The 22,697-nt window shown below is 33.7% G+C and overlaps 2 protein-coding genes across 4 annotated transcripts in view; one reads left to right on the top strand and one right to left on the bottom strand.

Annotated features, from left to right (window-relative positions):
• Positions 1 to 7,942, bottom strand: part of LOC109535910 (E3 ubiquitin-protein ligase RNF216) — a 9,523-nt gene extending 1,581 nt beyond the window's left edge. The window contains exons 1-9 of one of the 2 annotated variants that reach the window (XM_048669784.1): positions 7,755 to 7,942; positions 6,544 to 6,614; positions 4,786 to 4,945; positions 4,016 to 4,296; positions 3,755 to 3,958; positions 2,500 to 2,577; positions 1,767 to 1,930; positions 1,596 to 1,706; positions 1,407 to 1,544 (exon numbers count right to left, since the gene is read on the bottom strand). In XM_048669784.1, coding sequence (XP_048525741.1) covers positions 1,407 to 1,544; positions 1,596 to 1,706; positions 1,767 to 1,930; positions 2,500 to 2,577; positions 3,755 to 3,958; positions 4,016 to 4,078 — 758 coding nt within the window. In that variant the 5' untranslated portion in view covers positions 4,079 to 4,296; positions 4,786 to 4,945; positions 6,544 to 6,614; positions 7,755 to 7,942. Of the gene's footprint in view, positions 1 to 1,406; positions 1,545 to 1,595; positions 1,707 to 1,766; positions 1,931 to 2,499; positions 2,578 to 3,754; positions 3,959 to 4,015; positions 4,297 to 4,785; positions 4,946 to 6,543; positions 6,884 to 7,754 lie in introns of those variants that run through there. The other variant, XM_048669785.1, reaches the window with a different exon arrangement.
• A 2,188-nt stretch (positions 7,943 to 10,130) lies between these two features.
• Positions 10,131 to 22,697, top strand: part of LOC109535901 (lipopolysaccharide-induced tumor necrosis factor-alpha factor) — a 15,817-nt gene continuing 3,250 nt past the window's right edge. The window contains exon 1 of one of the 2 annotated variants that reach the window (XM_019901939.2): positions 10,131 to 10,175. The gene's annotated coding sequence lies outside the window, so the exon portion shown is untranslated. Of the gene's footprint in view, positions 10,176 to 14,228; positions 14,410 to 22,697 lie in introns of those variants that run through there. The other variant, XM_019901935.2, reaches the window with a different exon arrangement.

The raw sequence follows: 22,697 nt of genomic DNA, 5'->3' as shown, positions 1-22,697 counted from the left end.
AAACTGATGATGGTGGAAAAATACACCGAAACGTATTTTAATTGATAAATAGAGACAATAAATGACTGAAACCCAGGAATTAATTTTGATTTGGAATAATCTTAAAGCGAATTTAAATTCAAATCAGGTGTTTTCCGCCAAATACGCCGAATCCGTATCGTCGGTTGCCTATCCCGATTGTGACGTAGCAGGTCATATCAACAAAGTGTCTCGTGCTTATTTTGTTGTTTTCGCAGCTTTGTTTTATTATTTAAGTTATTGTGATTATCATTATTTTAGTGATTATTATTATCTTTCATAATGGAAAATAGTGACATGTATGGATCACAAAATAAGTGATGTTTTGTGCCAGGATGCAAGAATACCTCAATAAGTGCTCCAAACTCTTTTTAACCGTGCCTTATGATTATGCACGTAAAGTTTCATGGTTCAAAGCAGCTAGACGTGATGTTCCTAAATCAAAATCAATGTTTTTTTGTTGCGAGGATCGTTTTAATGAAAGTACGAACAAAAAGCTAATGATGTGGCAGATAGAATATGCCTTCGATCGTACTCTGTGTTCTGGGCAAATTTTACCTCGTACAGTGCACAAAGAACCCTCGCGTTTCAATTCCACGTATCCGATATCATCATATTGTTCTCGTGATGCCCAAAATACAAATCTGCAGCCTCATCTGTATAAGTTAGGTTAAGTTGAATAAGTGAAATTTTATATATTATTTACCTAATTTAAACCAATACAGACAGTTTAGTATATTAAGGAGAGAGTAACTAATAATGAATTTACGGACTTTTACTGACGCTGCTGCTTCGAGACTCTTAAATTCGGCTGAATTAGAGCGTTCGTCGTTTTTTTTAAATTTGGTAACCATAAAAATATGTACACATGGTAAATTGTTTGTTGACGCTTTAAGGAATCCTTCTGAAGCCATTTTTCAGCTTAACACAAACTATAAATTATTTAAATCGACAAAGTTATTAATGAAACACAACCACACAACTAAACACTATGCACAGAACGTAAACAGTCCGCCATTTATATGACCAGAGACGTCACAACCAATAGGATTGCGTTTTAGAGATTCATGAATAAGTTGAATTTTAGCTGGATTTGTTTATTAAATATTTAACAAAATAGCAATAGATAGATAGTGTAAACTTATTTAATTTTTCACATATATGTATATATGTTACCATAGATTAATGTTCAGTTTGTAGGAATTTTTAATACAATGAAAATACCCGATTGTACCACAATGTACCGACCCACATTGAACTAGAACTCATCAGGTAAGTTTCGAAGGAATATTGCAAATAAATTATTGGTAAAAGCACTTTTGGCTAATTGAGTAATAATGAGAAAAACGGTTTTCTTTTGAAAACTTTCTTGAAAAAAAATGACTTACTTTCCGTCTAGCACGTCAAAATGTTCATAGCCACTAATGAGCTGCGAGCAAATATAGCACATCGACGCGCCACAAGTGCAGGTCATTTTGTTGCAACCCCTGGTTTTTATAAAGCTCTTCTTGCAACTGAAGCAAGTCCTAAAATTTTCGTATTAATCGCATGCAACTCTACGGCATAGACTCAATTACCTCGTAACCGCTTCAGTCCATTTGTCCTCAAGGAATGTCCTTATTTGTACCTCCTTGTCTAATGGAACTTCACTGCATCGTGTGGGTATATGTGATTTACGTGTGCATAGGCTAAAACAAAGGACGTTTTTCACTTTGATTTCGTTTGTATAGCGAGCAGACGGGTTTTACCGGCAGGATTCTTTGCCGCATTTAAACACACTGGCTTCTGCAAGAGGCGTCACAACGAACTCACAGAATGGACACGACACGATTAAATCTACTTCAGCTTTTTCTAATTCCTCTCTTTGAATCTTCAGCCACAATCGTCTAAACACTGCTTTCGGGAATGCCATCTGCAAATGAACAACAATATCGAAATAACTGGTTATTTCTCAGCCTTCAGATAAATCAAGATGGTTAATGTAAGTTCAGATACAAAAAAATGGTCATTATCTCATTTGTTTTTCTCTTATTTGAATTATTTGTCGCATTAAACATTTGCTCAGTCTTGTTTGAAACAGCGCAAAACAGTGAATTTTACTTTTACTAACTTAAAGTATACAAAGTGACCCGTAAGCACATGATCGCTATTGCTGGTCAAAATTCTTTTCAGAAAATGTATTGATGTAACGCTCAATTTGAGGCAGCAACTCATTTTGTTTTTGAGTTGATGCACTAATACCTTTTGGAAATTTTTGGGCTCATGACAAATTGAGAAATTCTTGGGCAAATCTTTGAAAAAATCTTGAATTATTCATAGTTTTTGCGCAAACAAAATTCCTTGCCGGTTTCCTGCTAAAAAGTTCTGGTAGTTTTTGTACTCTTTTGATGATGTGCTTGCGGAACACTCTGGCTAATTAAGTAAGCAAACATGAACTTTTAGATGAACAGAGCGTGTTTCGTGGTTTGATGCCGACCATACCTGCAAAATATGAATTTCGAATACCGAGTCGCATGCATTGCAACACGGAAATGTGGTGTGATCCTCCTTAATTCGATCCTGAAAAATGCAATAAGTAGTTTAATATTTTTAGTTGTTTTTGCTCTGGTGACTGTATTAATAGCTCACTATACCACTAGACAAAAGCACCAGGAATTTGCAAGACTTCAGATCTTGGAAAGTTAAACATTTTATCTCAAGTCTAAAGACGTAAGTCTGGAGTAAGGTAAGTTTGGAATCACCCTATCGAAAAGCTTCTGATAACTCATCGGAGATTTTTGTCAGTTTGCGAGATTTACGCTGTTTTTTTACGTTTTTACGCTGTTATTTTAGGAGCTAGGTTGAGGACTAGAGTTAAGCAACAAATCACTACCTGTGATTTTTTCACAGCGATTAATAATTAGCAATCAGAAACTGTGACGAATGACGAATAAAAATGAACTGTGGTTTCGGTGGACTGGCACTTGAGCAGCCCCTTAAATATTGATTTTTTTGCTTCTGGGTTACCTCCCAATAAAATCCCAGAAAAAATAATTTTGAAGAAAGTTTTCAGTGATTATTCATATATTTTTGCCGGTTTCCCGGAGTAAAGATTCTAAACCGGTTGCAAAGTTTAAACTGTTTTATTGGGTTTTCTTATTTTCGCTTCCTTATTTTTAATGGTTTTTAACACCAAGCTCGCGAAAGACAGCCTCGATGCGAGCTATAAAAAAAACTGTTAGATCATATCAACTGACTCGATTTTTCTGAGAAATTGGCGGTTTTACACTCAAACAGTCCCTTAAATATTGGCATATTTGCTTCTAAGTATTTTTCGAGGTTGAAACTTTTTAAGAAACTCATTTAGTAGAAAGCAAGTTTTTCATGATTATTCATACATTTTTAAAGTTCTATTAGAGAAAATTAGAGATTGTAAATCGTTAGTGCGATTTAAACTGTTTTACTGCGCTTTCCCATTTTTTCTATCTTCTTAGAGTTAGAAATTTCTGATAACAGCAAAGTAGGGAAAGACAGTGCTCAGGATGAGGCATAAAAAGGGGCTTGACGACCAACCGCATATTTTCAATAGTTTCTGAATGAATGCTGTTTTAAACTTGAAGAGTACTGTAAAAATTAGACTTTCTGTGATTAGACTTTCTGTGGCCCTGGTTGTTGAATATTTAACCCCAAAATCAGTTTCTAATTTTTAACCAATTGATGTAATTTGTTGCTGATAAACTATCGCTAACAAACGAACCTCTGCGTATTTTCTAACGCACTCTATGCAAAATGTGCAACTTTCGTTGCAGTAGAAGCACTCTTCGGACGTCAACCGTGCGTCGCAAACTCCGCAAACTTCCAGCCAGCCCAATTGGCTGCACGCGGCCCTAAACTCTTCATAGGTCTGCTTCTCATCCTCCAGGTGGGCCTTAATCAGATTCTTATGGTTCACATAGGCAACCTGCAACAGTACTAAGTTGTTCTATTCAAATTTTAGAATAGATGCAAATAGATTTGCCTCTTGCAACAACTGCAGATATTTACAATCGGGCCATTCTTCAACTGGTCGTGCTGTTTTCATACCCTTTGACACCTGATGCAGATGGCGAACTGTTTCGGTCAAATTCTTTTTCTTTCAATTCAAAAGCGTACCGAATATCTATTGGGCTCACACCGGGCTGGTTTAGTGGGTTTGCCCGATTGGGATTACTAAAATGCTTTTCCGGGTCTGGGATTTGTTCCAAGAATTCTTCCAGGGAGAGGTGCTTTTTTGACCCATTCAACCTGCTTTCCAGATGCCTACACAAAACAATGAAAGTAAATATCGTAAATAAGTGTTCAGGACTTCAATAGAACACGTCTGAGTAGACCAACCAATGCCCGGAAATTAAAAATTATGCTTTATCGAGGAGTTGCAGTTAATTTAATTTGAATTCATTTGTACACAAGAACAGAAATTTATTAAAATGCGCATAAAGTCGAAGGTATTTTTTGTTACATCTTTACTTTTAGAAAACTTCTCCAGAAAAACGCATTTGTCTGACTACTTAAAATCAAAGTTTGGGTAAATTTTTTGTTCTATTCGAAAATGAATTGAACAGTTGAACAAGCAATGAAAACGTATAGAACATGTTTTGATAAATCAGTGGTGCACGAAGATTTTATCAAAAATGTTTATTGTCATATCGAAACATGATCACTCGATAGCTATTGACATCCTCAATAGTACCAAGGATCTGAAAATATATCAAAACTATTGGATTTGAAAGCACCAGGCACAGCAATTACCTCAAATATTCGTCCTTCGTAGGGTAGTTATGGTGTCTCATAGCAATTAACGTGAATATCGATAACTGGTATCTACTCAACTTTTCAACCTTTTCTCGTAAAAAGGTTGCATCTGCCTCTAGTAGGTCATTTTGCAGCTGTTCAAATTGCGTCTCCATATCTATGGAAGCAGATGTAATTTTGAACAGTTTCAACTGAAACCATCAGCTTCAAAGTTTCAATTACCGTAGAAACTCTACAACTGATAGCTAAATATGATTTGAAAAACTTCTGGCAATTTGCAGAATGTCTGTTATACGCTAAATTCAGATTCATCTGAATTTCGAGTTGGGCAGCATCAATTTTCAAGCACGCACCAAACAATGTAACGAATCCGAATCAGCAGGAAAAAATGTGTCAAAAAAAAAGAGTGTGTATGGAAAAAAAATATTCATAGAAAAATTGAGGATTGAATCAGAAAAAATCAGTTCTGTGAAATATCTAAAGCAGCAAACACTTTAAAAACACTTTAAAATATTTTTTTAATTTATCAATGAACATGTTGATATTAACTTCCAAATTAATAAAAGTTCCAAATTAATAAAATGTAAGAGTTTCTATCAAAGAAAATACTTTGGAAAATAAAGCGCAGAAATCTAAGGAAGACTAGAAAGGCCGGTTTTTTCCCCGTCCATTTTTCTCTCCGTGTTTTCGAAGTACAGGGTGTGGAAAATTTGCATTATGATCGAACCGTTTGAATTACCAACAAGATTTTATACACAGTCATGAACAGCTACTTTTTGCACCTTTTTCAAATTACTTTAATCCAGCTTATACGCAACTGGAAAATCTAGTTTTTAGGAGCAAAGTGTGAAGTGCCAATAAAGTTCAGAAGAAGAGTTCCTTTTTCAGTTTTTTGAAAAAATCGGCAGTAGGTACCTAATACTTAACAAGTTTAAAGAACTGCAACAGCAGACATCAGATATTATAATTATTATTAACTTAATTTTGTAACAGTTTATTAGTTGTGCACGCATTAGATGGTGGGATCATGTTTCTGTGAAAGTTCTTCGAAATATATGTACAATGTTTTTCATTTGACTCCACAAGAAATCGTCAATTGGCGATAAATCCGGTGACCGGGCAGGCCAACCAGCAATTCTCCCGATTCATCATAAAAATTTATAAGCAAGGAATAATTCAACACTATATACATATATACATACTACACTATTGCGTATGCTGTTGGCTGCTTCTGAAGTGAATAGGGCAGGAAATCTTAAAAAATAAAGTCCTTTGAGGAACTAACTACACAATCCTAACTAGTTCTATGAGAAGATTATACCGAAAAAACAATAATGAAAACTGTTAACTAGACAAACAATCACTTCGCTTTCCCAAATATCGGAGACCCAAAAAATGTCTGATGTTTTAAATTGCTCCGGACTATTGTAGTAAGCGCCTTTTCGGAGCTACAAGCTAAGTAATAGGAAATTTGGAATCCTCTGTTCCAGTTCCAGTGGAGTTAGCAGGGAAACTGGTTAAGAATTTAATAAAAAAACGAAAAAATGTTGTACACTTTGACACCCTGACCCCGGAATCTATTAACTTTCGGATGAGCCAAATTTGCCAGAAACTTTTCATAGTTTGTAGTACAATATTCCCATATGTAGTCTGGGCATGCATGAGAAAATCAGTTTTGCAGCTCGTCAAAATACAAATTACAGTCTAAAAAATACCTCCTAAAGTGGAAGTGATGTTGACTTGCAACTGAATTACCTGGAAGCACAACGGGACGGGTGTCCTCATCTGGTGAAAATATAAACCTCCTCACAAAATATGTTTTCGGTCTGTAAATTACCAAAATACGTAATCAGATTAACTAAATAGATGGCAAAGTACTTTACGATAGCGAACAGTAAGCGAATCTATCCAGGGGCGGATTAAAGCTTTTGGCGGCCCGGGAACTGAAATGCACTTACGGGCAGTAAAAGGTGAGCATTTTTTGAATATTCAAGCTTTGCGGAGCCCGGGGCGACAGCCCCTGCCAGCCCCTCTGGTTGCTGGTTTACACATTAAAATATACAGCACTCTATCTGGTGATATTATTAGAATTTTCATGAAATATTGGAACCAAACTATTATTCAGGATGATTTTCGAGTTGATTTTCTAAAAATATAAGCGTTATTTCAATTTACCACAGTTTCTCAAATATCAAAACTCTTTTGGAATAGACATCTGACAGAAATTTGTAGTGCCAAATAAGATAAAATTATCAAAATTGGGGGGTTTGCAGTTGAAAAAATGGATTTTGGACGGTTTTCTCAATTTGATTTTGAAACATTTTTATAGTTTTATGAAAAACGGTTCGATAGACGGTTTGTTTAGGGTTGTTTGTTTTCAACAAAAGCTTAAAGATATACTTCATATCTCAACGGCTCTTGCATTTTTCACCTAATTCTTTGACTTACAGGCTGCTCCAAAAAATCGACTTTCCAGTCTTCAATGATAAAAGTTTTTCTATTGGAGAGATTTTCAATATCTAGAGCTAATGTTTAAACTAAAGCTTCCTATTCGAGTTAAGACAATCCAGAATGGCATGAAGGAAAATCTGATCCCAAATTTTCGTCCAAAAGAAAAAGTATTATCACTACAAAACCAAAAGTTGGTGCCTTCTAACTAACTTTTTCGTAGAAATAAATCATATCAAAAGTTTTCGTGCTAAATCGAATACTTTCTCAGCGCACAGATGATTTCATTGACCCTTTAAAACGGAAGGGGCCCAAAAATGGCTGGCTCTTCAGTCCACACGAGTCTTCTGGGTAAGTAGTAAATCTTTGGTAAGTAAATTTTACTTACCAATACTTACTTACTTCCTTTAGCTCAAATATACGCACGAATGAATATTTATTTTTAAAGGAGGAACTCAACAACTACCATCTACTTGATACGAGTAATCGACGGAATTTCCTATCAAATAATAACTAACCTGGGACGAGGTAGAATATGGTTCCGGATTCTACAGTACAGTTTCATAAACTTGCCTCTTCTCTTCATCTTGACTGAAACTTTATTATTTGTTTTTAAAACGTTTTCTAGATATGTTTTAGTAAGTAACACAAGTAAGTCATAGATAAAGACCATAGAGCATAGAACAAGGCTTATAGAGCTACTCGTCTTTATCTATGTTATAGAGTAAGTAAAATTTTTCTTTCTCTATGATAAAGACAAGTGAGGTAAGTATTGAGTCGCCACCCATCAGACGCAAAGAAAGAGATGGGTGATGGGGTAGTTTTGGTAGTAATGAGCACGAAACGAAGTAAATAGAACGATTTGCTGGATTATGTCGATATTCGCCAGAAAGAGAACAGATAGGGCGGTATATGCATATCTAAGAAAGACGTACTTAAAAGAAGCATGCCTTCCAGACGAAACAATCGTATTTAAAGTGGAGAGAGGACAGGAAAAATAAATAGGAATTGTTTGATATCAAAGAAAGATGCAAAATGAGGCAAGTCAGTAACAAGAAAGATATAATAAAATTAACATTAAAACCCCGACGTTTTAGCGGTCAACTAGATTGTAATGCCGGGATAATAAAATTTCAGTTTGCAATTGCGGCCACTGGTTTAAATTTTARTTGAAATGAAAGACATTGTTTGAAAATTTGTTTTTATTTGAACGTTTAATCAACAAAACAATAKCATATTTTTTTTTAATTCCTCGATGTTATAAAATCAGCTTGGTATGGGYATAAAAGAAAAAAATTGCACTGTTTAATTACATTAATTTTTACAGACTTGCCATTTTTACAGTGATCTCTTAGCACAATTACAGCTCTTGTAAGCKTCTAACGTCTGTAGCTTTGTAGTAAATGCAGAGGTAAATGCATTTGAAGGCATTTGCCTCTCTTGCCCCGCACACGTCACAACCAAGCTTATTGATTACGACGTCACAAACTCGGGCGAGTTTTCCCAACCTCACTCTCGTAGATATTTTATATGCTTTCGAACGGATTGTTTTATGTAGATTGAGAATATTTCTGAAAATTGATTTTGTATCTATACTCAATCGTGTTTAATATTTTCCCGTCTTATTGTAAACGCTGTTTCTTAGTACTAATTTATGTGTCTGCCTTGTCCATTCAAATAAGTTTAGTTTGCTGGATTTTAACTGTATAAAGGTAAAGCAGGTAATAAATTATTATGAAGTAAAGTCAGCGAAATGTTGTGTGCCCAAAAACAGGAACAATTACTATAAGAATGACCCATTTTGCTTGATATTTTAATTTCCGGAAAATCGCATAAAAACTCTATTTGTTATATTCGCTCAAAGGACTGCAATCCAACTCTATGAGAAAGTCTACCTCAGTCTTCAATATTGCACATATCATACATATTTTGCATCAGATTGTACAGCTATCTTATCTTATGTATAAAAAAGGCGTGTAACCTACTACCAAATAGAACCATACCACCTACATCGAAGCAAAGGCGTGCATGTGTATTTACTTAATTAATAAATATATATAATTACAACAAATTAGTTTAAAAAGTCCATAAAGCTGCCATTTTGATAAAACAACGAATGGAAAATAAATTGCAGGAGAATCTAGCACGCTATGTTGTGCAACACCGCCGTAAGAACAAGGTCCAAGCGCTTACGCGTGACGTCATCCTATGTAGCCCAGTTTATTTCCCACTACAAGGGCGTTAGTATGGATTATATTTCCTTTTCATTGTGCTAATTGGTTGATTGTTTTGCATTTTAAGTCAGTTTCGGATTACAGGTTGACTACCTGAAGAAATTGTAAAAGTCTTTTCGCTACATCTTCGAGAATTATTGGCAAATTTGACTCTAATAATGCCAAGTGATTGTTAAATTCTCATGGGTTTCTTTGGTGCTCCACTTTCAAAATCTTCTGCAACTTGGAAACCTTTTTTGGATCTGCCACCGTTTTCCAGTTAGTTTCAAGAAAAATGCGTTTATTTTTGTCAAACTCTGTTAGCTCCTTGTTTGACAGCAACATGTCTTTATAAGTGCTTACTAAAAATAAATCTTTGCAACGCTTGTATGTTAAATAAAAATAACTACAAAATATTTTACATTATATTCGACCAAAGAAGAAAACCAAATATTTGGCAAAACAAATATATTATATCCAAGTCTTACAATTAAAAGTATAAATATTGCTTGCCAATCTTGAAAAATTTTCCGCGGGCTTTCGCTCAAGCGGAAAATAAAGCTGGCGCCGCCACTGCCAACTCTGGATCAATTAGCAAATAACATGAAAAAGTCAATAAATAAAACACAACACCAACACTATTTCCTTGCACGTACCTACGTTTACCGATTAGCCACTTTTCCATTTTTATATAAATGATAGTGAACAGCGCCGCGTTTAAAAAAGGTAAGAAATTTTTCAATCATATCAAAACACACAATTTGATTGAGCTTGTATTTTATAAATATTCCTAGTTAAATGTAATAATGCTTATGAATCATCATGGAATAATGGGAAGAAATGAGTATTCCTTTAGTGTGCCGTGTACAAAAATATAGTACAGAGGGATATCTGGTCTTCCAACTGTGTTGTTGTTAATCCAAAATACCTAAGCGTTGTAAAAGTTAAAGACAATTTGTATATTTTATTACATCTAGTTCTCATCGTATTTTAAGAATAACCCATAAAACTTGAAGATGTTAGAGAACATATTTAGATTTCGACCGAATCTTGTGTGATCTTTCTTTAGTACTGCAGGATGTTTGCTCCAAACCATTAAGAACAAGAAATGAAAAGAATGCATTAAGCTAAGGATTTATAGACCAGAAAAATCCTTACCAGCTTTCTGCAAGCTGGCGCCCCATCCTCCATTTTCTGCCCAATAATCCAAACCACACGTTTAACGTCCAATCGGAATTAAAAACTTTAATCCTGCAATGTGCAGCCAGAATGAACTAACGAACTCGTATTTATACAATTTACGCTATACTTTTTATCTAAGAACGCGATTCACACGATACAATAAATACGCGACCTATTGGAAAGTCGTAATAAAAACTAGATTACTAAAAAACGGTATTTAAAAAAGTGACTTGGTCTATCTGAAAAATAACATGTGAACGAAATATGTAATGAATGGTTCCATATGAAGGGTTCAAGGCATAAGCAAATAGCTTAATTAAAAACTAAAGATAATTTTGAAAATTAACGTTGAGATATTCATAAAGTACCTTAGAAAGAGAATATTAGTGAAAGAAACAATAAACATCCTGAGACATAAACGCTTGAAAGAGAAGAAGTGGGCAATTGTTTGAAAACTAATAAGTTCAGCTCGGTTAAAACCATAATGTAAAACGACCTCAGGTCAACATCGGAATCCGATATTGGACCGTTCTACATCCTGTTCTTGAAGCCCTTGAATGTGTTTAGTGAAGGGAATTAACAGTTATGGGAAAGCTTGACATTTTAACGATCCACTTTAGATCAGAAAATATGGGAATGAGAAATCAAAACTTTAACCAAATAAAGCAGGGCTTTTTATAAGTTAAATGTGATTGCTTGCTGATATGTTCCTTTCCCTTACCTACGAACAAAGGTAGAAACAAGCCGACGAATAGTTGGAAAATAAATTTAGTTAATCGTCGGTAGGTACTACTTGCTCAATCCTGCTGATTAATCGGTATTTATAGGTGAGTGTATCTCACGAGTAACCTCTTCCACATTTTTAAATACCTACTAGTTAAACATTGATCGTGCTGTTAACTAGTGAGTTTATCTCACCGATCCTTTTGACTATAACTGAATATACCTTACTACGTATGGTTCTTATTCTAAAAAAATTATTCTGAAATCTCCGAACACTTTCGAAACACACGAAACACTTTCGTATCATCGTATAGAGTGATACATCGGACATACCTACCTAAAACTTGTATATTTTAGGAAAAATAGATGTGTAGATTCAGCGAATCTCGCGTGTTTGCGACCCTAAAAAACTTCACGAGCAATTATTGCACAATTAGCAGCAACAGTTGTGGGCGCATTTAATTTTTTTCAGCTGGCGTTTATCAGGCAATAAATTGTAATCCGTTGCGTTCCAAGCCAGTTATACGAGTACACTTGCATATGAGCAAGTTAAGCGTCTTTAAGACATAAATTCCATTACAGATGCAATGTAAGGTTGGCGCAATTTTCGTTATCGGCAGCTTTTTCTATGAGGAATACAGGGTGTCCCTGTAATCTCTATCACAGATTCACGCAGTCGAAATATTTTTATTTCGTCTGATTTGCCTATTAATTGAAAACTTGTCGATTTTTACACAACACTGACTGAGAAGTAATTTTTTTTTTGGAAACCTATTACTTATTTGCTTCAACTAATGGATGGATTTATCCAAAGACTCTTATTAGAGCGGCAAAAAATCGAAATAATTTTATCTGGCACTAATGGTTAACACTATGCCCATCTGAGAAATATCTTATTTTGCTGACAACTTTCTGTGTTTTTGGACAAAGGCCACTTTTTCATCAGTTTGCACTAAAATTCACTAATTGTTGGGCAATTTTTAGAGTTTTTTGTTGTTTGTTTACTCTGCAATGACGATGTTGGCAGGGATTCTCGAACTAAAATGACAAAGAATTTTAATGACAAAAATGACAAAGAAAGTTTATTTTTTAATTTTATTGCGTTCCACATGTTGAAAATCTGTGTTTTATGCAATAAGTGTAGCAAAATAGTAAAGAAAATTTGTCGCTTCTTTGGATGCATAAGTAAATAATTTGACCTTTGGTCCATGGGCTATAATCGACACGTCGTTGCCAACACAAAACTTTACCGAAATTGTACCAATTTGTTGTGAGAACAATATCGAAGAGTAAAGACGATGGATAATTTATTAATAATTGGCCCACTTTATTTACCAATCAATAGGGCAAAAGAGCGTAGTGCAATGAGAAATCTTGAAAGATCGCATAAAGAATGTTTGTAAATTATGATTCTGAAACTAGCTTTACTATAACGTAGGTTTTAGGGATGGTCGGTATTTAACGAACCGCTGGTTCCAAAATTGACTCGAGTAATACTTCGTCCAGATTTGCCAAACACGTATTTCTGTTTGTTGTTATTGTGGATTATTTAATGTTATTGTGGAACGAAATGGGCGAGATTACTTTCTAAAGCGGCTGCTATCATAAAGGAACGAAGAACTAGACTCAGTAAAAAGCATCTGTAAAAAAAATTATTCTTAAATGTTAATTCATTTTTGAATGAAAATGAGATTTTTAAACATTTTTGCATATAAACCGTATATTTTATTTAATAACTCGTTTTGTTGTTCTTTAAGTAGTTACTTCTGACCCATGTTCTGTTTTTTATTTTAAAATATTTTATTTTAAGTTTACCAATGTTAAGAATTATGTTTTTAGTAAAAGAAATATCATAACTATTTCTACTCTCATCATCATTGTGCATTTGAATGAAAAATTTAAAAAGGAACATGTTCCTTTTGGAACCGCATTTTGAAACCTACTACCAAGGGGAAACTGGAACGTTGTAACCCGTTACAGAAAAATAACCGTTTATCACACCTCTACTAGTGGGTATGCAATTTTTAAATGTCTCTAGTTCCTCTCCAGAGATGCCAGGTCTACCGATTTTGCGGTAGATCTACCGATTTGTCAAGGAACCTACCGATACCATGCAGATTTCTACCGAAAAGTAACAAATAAAAGTTGAAAAAAATTACGTGGATTACTTAAAATAATATAACATATTTCCATTCATGATCAAAGTACGTTGGTAATAGCAGACATTTTATTTTAGCACACCTCATATTTTAGAGTTCTTTTTCAAACATAAAATGAATCAAGCCCGCCATATAGATCATAAATATGATAAAATTATGTTTTATGGATCCTGCAATAGTGAAATCAGGTTCCCCRCAATCTATTTCTGATGTTGCAATAATATTTCCAAATTTAGTAAATGATAGTGATAAKGAAATGTTGAAGAAATTAAAAAAGTTTCTGGAAATATTGAARAGTTTTGGAGCCARGTACRAATATTGAAATATGGAGGTGATACATTCATGTTTCCAATTTTAACCAATTTTATTTGTAACCTGCTTATTCTACCTCACTCATCWGCCAATGTTGAACGGATATTTTTACAGGTTAATCTAGTGARAACKAAGTTGAGAAATAAGCTAAAAACGAGCACAATTTCATCTTTACTTCTTTACTGACTCATGCTTATTTTAGTATTCCTGTAAGTTTAAAAATTCAAGTTAGCCCTTAGTTAGTTATGGAGCCCTTTTTTTTGGTGAGGTTTTGGACTACCCAACCAGCTCTGGCCCTCAATAATGAAAGAAAAATGAGTCCACCGATTTTCTACCGAAAAGTCTCGAGCTTATCTACCGAAACTCGATTTTTGGACCTGGCAACCCTGTTCCTCTCTGTACTCAAAGTTTTCAGGGAGTGGGAAGAGAGGTTCCTACTCGCAGTACGCGCACCCGGCGCACCATTAACAAATTTGTCATTGACCGCGTTATCAGTTGGAAAGTGTACCATTCTGATAGAATTTTACACAAAATTCGGTTTTACCTTACGTTCAGGTTGTCGGTTCATTAATAATTAATTGCAGGTAAGTCAGCCGGAACAGGCCAAACAAATTCAACAATAGTACTTAGGCGCCAAAAAACACTTACAAACTTTTGAAATTTGCTGTCCCAAAACCAGTTATTTATCCACGAAAATGAGATTGTCCGATRGTATTTGAGGTGGTCCGGTCGTTTGAGTCCCTTCGAATTTTTAGTTTTTYCTTTTTTTGCCGTAAAAAACACTTAAAATTAAGCAGTTTCAGCGAAAAAACCCTGGTCATAAACTAAGCCAAAWWCKTRMAAACTTTTATTCGCTTTTCCAAAACCACTTATTTATGCACGAAAATGAGATTGTCCGATGCTATTTGCTGCTAAATCGTGTTTYAGGCATCAACGCTTCATAAATCCACATGCAAAATTGTCGCTAAGAGGCATAATAATTGTATTTTTCGCAAAGGTTTGYGCACCTTTTCGAACRTCGCCAATTGATTGATGTTATTTATCTATCTACGWGATAAGGTGCAATGATACAATTTACAGTCTTGAAAGGTTTAATGCAGTTTGGAAACATTGCGCGACGTTTTGCATGAAAACTGATTATAATCTTGTTTTAACTTTGTTTTTTGGCTTAATTTAAGGAGGATCGAAGATTTTTTCTTACTGACTGATCAAATGTACTTTCAGTTAAAACCATTAAATCTTTTTGTCTTCAAAATTTTTCTTTTACTAATTTCCGCAGCGCAATAACGCTAACGCTTTGCACTGATGAAGTAAATTAACTAGAATCTGGGGAAAACACATCAATGTTTGTGTGGATATGTCGTAGATAAAACTGTAATCATGTATGGCTGAACGCGTCACAACAAGCTTTTTTACCCATTATCACTTAATCACATATAAGAAAGACGGGTACTTATGTGGATTTGATGGGAAACTCTATAAATAATACGTGCAAGTTGGCGAAATGGGAAATAGGTAGTTGGGCGATCAAAGACTACTACATGGCCCCGTAAAGCCTCCTATCCAAACCCGCGTTTCCCACTAATTTAAAAAATAAATCGCATTCCAATTGAACTTGGGGAATAATAATAACAAAGAACTATGAACTATTTAATAAGAAACACAATTGAAACATGATTTCACAACACTGTGCTGAGCGTCTAAGGAGTAATTTACTCCTTGGACTAAGCACTAAGGTTTACTCCGAGTAAACCATTAAATGTACGCCAACCAGTAAAATACGTATGTGAGTGTGCATATGTGTTTTTAATATTTCAGCTGTTTGTGGAAAACCCAACTTTTTATCGGTTCAGAGAACAATAAATCAATTAGTCAGCGAGCTGATAATATGTTCTATTTCATTTTTTATCAGGGATTTATTATCATTATCATTGAAAATAACGCGAAAACATCGCAGAAAACGGAAAGAGTTTTCTCGGACTTGATCAATTTTGTCAGCATATCGGCAATAATATGATGTGACGTGCAGATGATGCAGAAGAAAAATTAACGTTAATCAACTATGAATTTTATTGTAAAATTGTTGTGGCAAAAATACGGACTGCTAATAAGTGCAAATAACAGCAAATTAATTAACATATTTGAAACCACTTAGTACGAAGCGTTAGTTAATGGACCCTCGTTTTTTAAAGTCAAGGTACAAACGTAAGTTTTACCTTAGCAGGAACGTACCAGAACAGTACGAGAAAATCGACGTTTTAAAATGCAATTTATTGAAAATCTACTCGAATTTAATAATTAATATTAGAATCAATCGACAACTTACACTTAATTGACTAAACAAGGTCTGCTTATCAACTCTTGATGGAGTTCCATATGGTTCGTATGACAGATAGATATAATAAAAATAGATGTAAATAAATCTAAGAGGCAAAATAATATATCCTGGGTTCAAATAAGGGCGATAAGATTCACATTATTTTAACATTCTGAGTACTTTTGGTCGTTTTCCTCCACATATTTTCAATTTGGATTTCTTCAGGATGGCCGTTGTAATGTAGGATCAGTTAGTAAAGTGTAAAAAAATCCTTTTTTTCTAAAACAATTCTAATTTTGTTATTGTTGGAATTGTTTAATGCAATTTATTAATTGCGTATTTCTTTATCGTTTATTTTGTCACTTCTTATCGGGTTTGTTCTCTTCTGGTTAATAATTGAATTTTCTGGAATTTGGATTAATTTTTTAATTTTGATAAATCGTTAACTTGAACAGAGTTTTTATTTTCCGTTACTTCCCGAATACTTGTACACGTGGCATAACGTGTACGAGCAGAAGAAGTGTTCAGAATTTCTCCAATCTGAAACGCGGAATCAGTGTGGTTTAAGATTAATTTTATATTTATATTTTTTGGGAAGACATGGTCTTCTTTATGTCTAATTGGATTTAAAACTTGCAAATTTATTTCTTATTTTAATATTTTGAGCAACTTCTTTTTTATAAAGCGTTTTTCCCGGTCGATTCGTTTTCCGTCTTGTCTAGTTTTATTTCTTTTATTGCATTGAGTCTGTCCTCGATTTGTCTAATGTGAGAGGCAGTTAAAATTCTATAAGCCTAAATAAATATTGAAGCAGTTGTTTCGGTTTATCTGTTTTATGGTTCAATCTTCCTCCGAATACCTATTGTAGTATAGCTACTGAAGCGCTCGTCAGGTGGAAAAATCAAGTAGGTATCGACAAAGCAGTAAAACTTGGTTCTCAAATGATTTGCCAACATTATGGGAAGAAAAGTTTGGTGAATCAAAAATCTCCAGAAATGCAGCTGTTAATTGGCCTCCAACATGTTTTGATTTAGCTTCACTAGATTTATTTTTCTTGTTCGTTAGGCTAAGAGGAAAGGCCTTGAAGGAATGTTTGCGTCAAGCATTGATAAATATTGAACGCTTCATTTCTGAGAACTAATCACCATTGCAATACCGTTTTAGCGAAGCTAAAAAAATGTATCGTGTAACTTTTTTCGGTCTAAACCACATATTTCCCTATACGTTTTCGTACTTTCCCATTCGGGTGTCCATTCGCCTGCAATCCATAATTTTAAAATTATTTAAAACCACGTATGATTGAACTTTGATCTAAGGTAATTTTATCCATATATTTGACTACTTCAATGGCCAATAACAGTTTTATTTCTTGCAGGTTTTCCATTCTAAACTGCTTCATTAAATAATCTTTAAATGCATTTTTGTATTGTGTCCATCAAGAAAGCATCGATTTTCAGTTAACCCACCCATCAGTTGATGGAGGAACTTTTAAAWTTATGTTGATTTAATACGAAATTAATGTATCTCTAACTTTCTGACTCTTTAAAACCTTATATTGRTTTATTTACTCTACATACTTTAGTTTGCTCATTCTTGATCATTCATCCGGTATTTTCATATAGATTTCCTCCTTTAAAATCCCATTGAGTTTTAACATCTAGTTGATGTAATAGTAAATTGTATTATTTAGCTGAAACTGTTATAAATAAAGCTGAATATGAAAATGCGGGCTCCTGGAGCAAAAGTGTCTTCACCAACCTCGATTTATATGTGTGCATGTCCAAAAGCAAAATTTTTAATAATAAACCATTTACAGTCAGACATATTTTTGCCAAAATTGCTCTCTAGTAACAATCAAGTGTTATTAAATGATTTTAATGTGCTTTTTATTGCAACACAGTTCGAATGGTGTTTTATTGTTCTAGTGATTTTCTGGGTGTTTGATTTATTAAGTAGGTGGCAATTCAAACTTCTCCRAAAGCCCCAAAATATTTATCTAACTTTTACCATAAATTATTGATGGGTTGTTTTCCGTAATCGACWWGTTCCTTCGCTTCGCCACTGATTTTTAACGGTTAAATGAAAGGTTACACCCCTTTGAACACATTTAAACTATATACTCGCTRATTATTACAATACACTTAGTAATTTTAAATTAAACKGTGTTTCACTTTTTGGCAAAAAATCTTGAAACATTTTTAAAACTTGACTGCGGAATTATGAGCGCCATGAAACAGTTTTTTCCTGTTAACATCGATCTTTGCCCGGAAAATTCTGGTCCATCCTCTCCGATAGCCGAACACGAGGTGGACGTTTGAATGAAGGCTTAWTTTGTTTTTCTAAATAAAAATGAAAGTTTTGCATTGCTCTTAAATATTTTATTTCATTTTAAAAACATAACGCTCTTATTGAAAAACTCTTTACGCCAAGCGAACAGCAATTTAGCTGTTTTATATAATTTAAAAGTCTGAATAATATTCAAAAAGTCAAACAAAACAGGTAAATCAGTCTCACTTAGGAATTCATATCAGGGCACAAGAAATAAGTTTTTTTAAAAACCCCACATAAGATTTAGTTTTTAATTGATATTATTGATATTMTTGATATAATTGATATTGATATAACATTGTTTCTAGGAAGCATTATCTCGAGTGCTCACTTGACAATGTAAAATTAGGCAACATTTTGGTTCGGTTTCGGAAATACATATCTACAACTGGCAAATATTACAGAAAACGTTTTGTGCAAATAAATCGAAAACTAACGGTTGCCAAAAAAAATATTACTAACGTTTTATTAGTTTTAGGTTCCTATGCATTGGTATTAAATTTAATTAAATTTTTGGGGTTTTTTTAGTTCTTTTATATGCATATTTTCTCAATGATTTCCCGCATGTTAACATTTGCCGACGTTTTGGGCCAAAAAATCAATCACCAAGTGAGAGTAGCATGATTAACACTAAAACTGCATTGACAATGCACAAGTAACAGGTAGAAAATAAAATGAATTTTTTCAAGCAACTTAATCAAAAATATTTTTATTTCCCTGTTTTTTTGAGACTTTGGAGTTTCGGACTCTGGCAAGAACTTTGCTGCTTTATGGATCGCTTAACAATCGAATTAAAGGGAGAAAAACTGTAACAGTAAAAGACGGTAAAAACGAAGAAAACTTATTTTATTAATTGCCTTGTTTGCAAAACTACCTAAGCATTTCAGTGGCATTATTTTTCAGAACCGTATTTTGTAGAGGATATTTGCATTTTAAAAATATTGAAAAACGATTCAACAACTTCAAAAAGTTCTACATGGCAAATTTTAGAGTACAGTAAGTGTAAACTGCGACAGTGTGAACAAAAAGTTAAATGTGAATTTTTTAAGCAAAATATATTTCATGGTTATTTTCAAAAGACAAACCTGAAAGTATAAGGAACCGAAACATGCAGTTTGCATCTCCAATCCCGATCCAAAAAAATATGACTGCATTTTTAATTTTCCAAATATTACTTTTAATTTCAAAAGTCTGACTTGCATATTAAGCATTGGTGAAAATTATGCATGATAGATTTATGTTGAAATTAAACGCGCAATTTTAAACATTCGAGTTCTGATGATGCATCAGAACAGTGTAAGCGTTCAAGCAAACCACTTCTGAAGATGCAAGCCACTCGTGCTTGCGAAACGTCAAGAAGAAGTTCTAGAAGACCGAACGACGGCCTAAAAACCCGAAAAACCCATCAGTTTGAATTTATTTAAGATAAATAACGATTTACTGCTAAATACGTATTCGACTAGAATATTTAGTATGCTCTTCAAAATTTTAAGTGTTTACTGTATTTGTAGTGGTGGTTTAAGGAAGTGATTTATTCATCGTTGATCGGAAAATGAATACTTTCATTATGAACCTTAATAAACATTTTAATTGATTAATATCTGTGTTTATCGGCGCGTATTCTATAAAATCTACCATTTTTTGACTTGTAAGTTCAACTTGCATCTGCTTTGAAATTATTTAGGATTTACTTTTCACTCGATTGGTAAGTTCTTGGACAAAATAAATATCTGGAAACAGAATTTTCTCTCGCAAATCTGGTCGATTCTTCATTCGTTTTACAAATTGTAAGCGTTCGAATTTTAAAAAAATCGTAAAAAGTTTCGTGAAAAAGCCTTTCCGATGCAACTCGCCTGTAAGCCAGGTTTTCTCTATTTAGTAGTCTAAAAAGAAATTAAGAATCCAGCTCTAACCAGGTGTGAGCAAACATCGGCAAATTGTAAGTGTTCAAGTGAAAAAATCGCCAAAAATTCCTTGAAATTTACTTTCTAACGCAATTTCTCTGTAATATAATTTCTCTTGTATATTCAACAATGCAAAAAAATTACCTACCTCTTTCCAGGTTTGAGAAAATAATTTTTGAGCTAACAGCGGTAATAAAGCTACAAATTACAGCAAGTGAAATTCGACAAAAATCTCTTAAAAATTCATTTCCAATGTGATGTGCTGTAACATTTTGAATTGTTTTTGGGCAAACGGACACAATAGAATAGTGCGAGAATTTGCTTGTGTTCAATTAAAAAAAATAAAATGCCTTTTGAAAATGACCTTTTAACGCTTTACGTACTTACTCAAGAAGATCTACTACAGTCATTTAACTAACCGATTGAGAGAGGTTTTAAATAAATACATAGTTTTAGTTTTTTAAGTAGCCAAGCTCGGATTGCATGCATGGTTTTATTTTACATGTTTTCACGCTTTGAAGGTTCTTAGTTTAGACACGTTCAATAATTTCCAGCTACATTGTTATAAAGGGATCTACCTGCGAAACAAAAGTGTAATCAACTGATATCGCCGCTTTTATCAGTGTTCCGGGAATCATATACATATCAAGGTGAAATAGTCGATATCAGAAATTAATTAAGGACAGATTTACCGGTTCTTACAATTCTAATTTGAGGAAAGAAAAAATGATGAACTAAACTAATTATTGTTTGAAGGTTGATAGTGCGAAGTCAAGAAGGAGATTAGTTGTCAATGCTTTTACAGTTTAAAAGCGCATCATCAGCGTAATATTTTCGGTCACAGACCATATTCGACAACAGAAAATAATCGACAACGAACTTCTTATCGAAAGGTCTGAAAGATTGATAGCGGTAAAAGATATGCATTTATGTCTGGGAATGTAAATGTTGGTTTCTCACTAGTCTTTGTAGGAAATGAACTTAAAATGCTTAGTCTGAGGTGTTTTAAAATTTCCTCCAAATTTAAAAAAGTATAAGTGCCCTTGATTATGGTGAAGCTTCTTTGTTTCGCTTTGCTGGAAGATTTATGAATTCATGTACTTTTTATAACATCCTTTTTTACATACATGGCTGATTATAGTGCCTATATAAAAATCTGACTGATCTGAATTAAAATATACTTTGTGGAACTGGAAAGCGGTTATTAGGTAGATATTTCTTCTATAATTTGAAAAAATACCACTGAGAAGACTAGGCAAACTTTACTCTAAAGCTCTTAGCAAATGGAAAACAGTCTAAATCATCGAAAAGTGATCAAGTGAATAAAGCTTTAAATTGATAATTTCGTTCAAAAATTCAAAATTCCGATATCTGTATTTTCTTCATTTGAATGCAAAAATGAATAGTTGACCAAAATTTCAACTGATTACAAAAATGAAATAAAATACATATTTTTTTTAGCTCCGCCCAGAGGCGTGATTTGACAGCGTTTATACTGCCTCATTGATAAAATATATGTTGTTTGCACTTTGCACTTTTCAATTTTGATTTTGTTTGTAGTTCGAAAAAGAAAATGAAATTAATGCTGGATGTTCTTCATGCATTTTTTGGCTTTATTACTTTGCTTAAAGGTTGATGTACGCGTTGATTATCTCAGCCGAAAACAGATCAACTCTAATTTTTAACCAAAACTTAACTTACACCTGCAATTATTTGCATCTTCTGCTGATTTTAATACATGTTTGCTGGTTTAAACCGATATTAGTCAACCCGCATAGCTTGTTTGATCCCTAGCTCCGCCTAGAAGCGTGGCTATAAATTTTGTGGCTCAGGATTTGCATTATTCTTTAAAATATTTGCCTTTCTGTGAAAATTGTTTTACAGTTTCTTTAGAAATCGAAAGGTTCTTTTGTATGCATGAATTAATCTCCTTTGCTGGAAGGTTTAGGAATTCTGAGACGCCTTTTCGTCGAAATAATTTTTTTACGTCTAGGTTAAAAAAATATGTTCAAACATTTTTTAAAATTAGCAAGAAATGTCAATCTAGTATTATTGAAAATTACGATCCTGAAGGAAATATTTTACTTAGTTCAATCTAAAGCAATTGTGTTTGCATATTGGAAGTTGATCAAATTAGTTCAGCCCTCCACTCCACAAATTTCATTAACTTCAGTTTAACAATTGATACATTTTTTGTCGTTATTTTTTTCTAATTCAGATTGAAGCTATTTGGCCAGATGTCTTGCATGTTATTAAGTACCGCCTAGGAGCGTGGCTATATTTTTTATTCGAACTTTGCCTCTATTGGAAATAACACGTAAAT

The sequence above is a fragment of the Dendroctonus ponderosae genome, unplaced genomic scaffold, assembly GCF_020466585.1.
Source record: "Dendroctonus ponderosae isolate FM_Combo_2020 unplaced genomic scaffold, Dpon_F_20191213v2 Dpon_F_20191213_9, whole genome shotgun sequence".
Taxonomy (NCBI): Eukaryota; Metazoa; Arthropoda; class Insecta; order Coleoptera; family Curculionidae; genus Dendroctonus; species Dendroctonus ponderosae.
The sequence above is the reverse complement of the archived record's forward strand: the minus strand, read 5'-3'. Positions and strand labels throughout refer to the sequence as shown.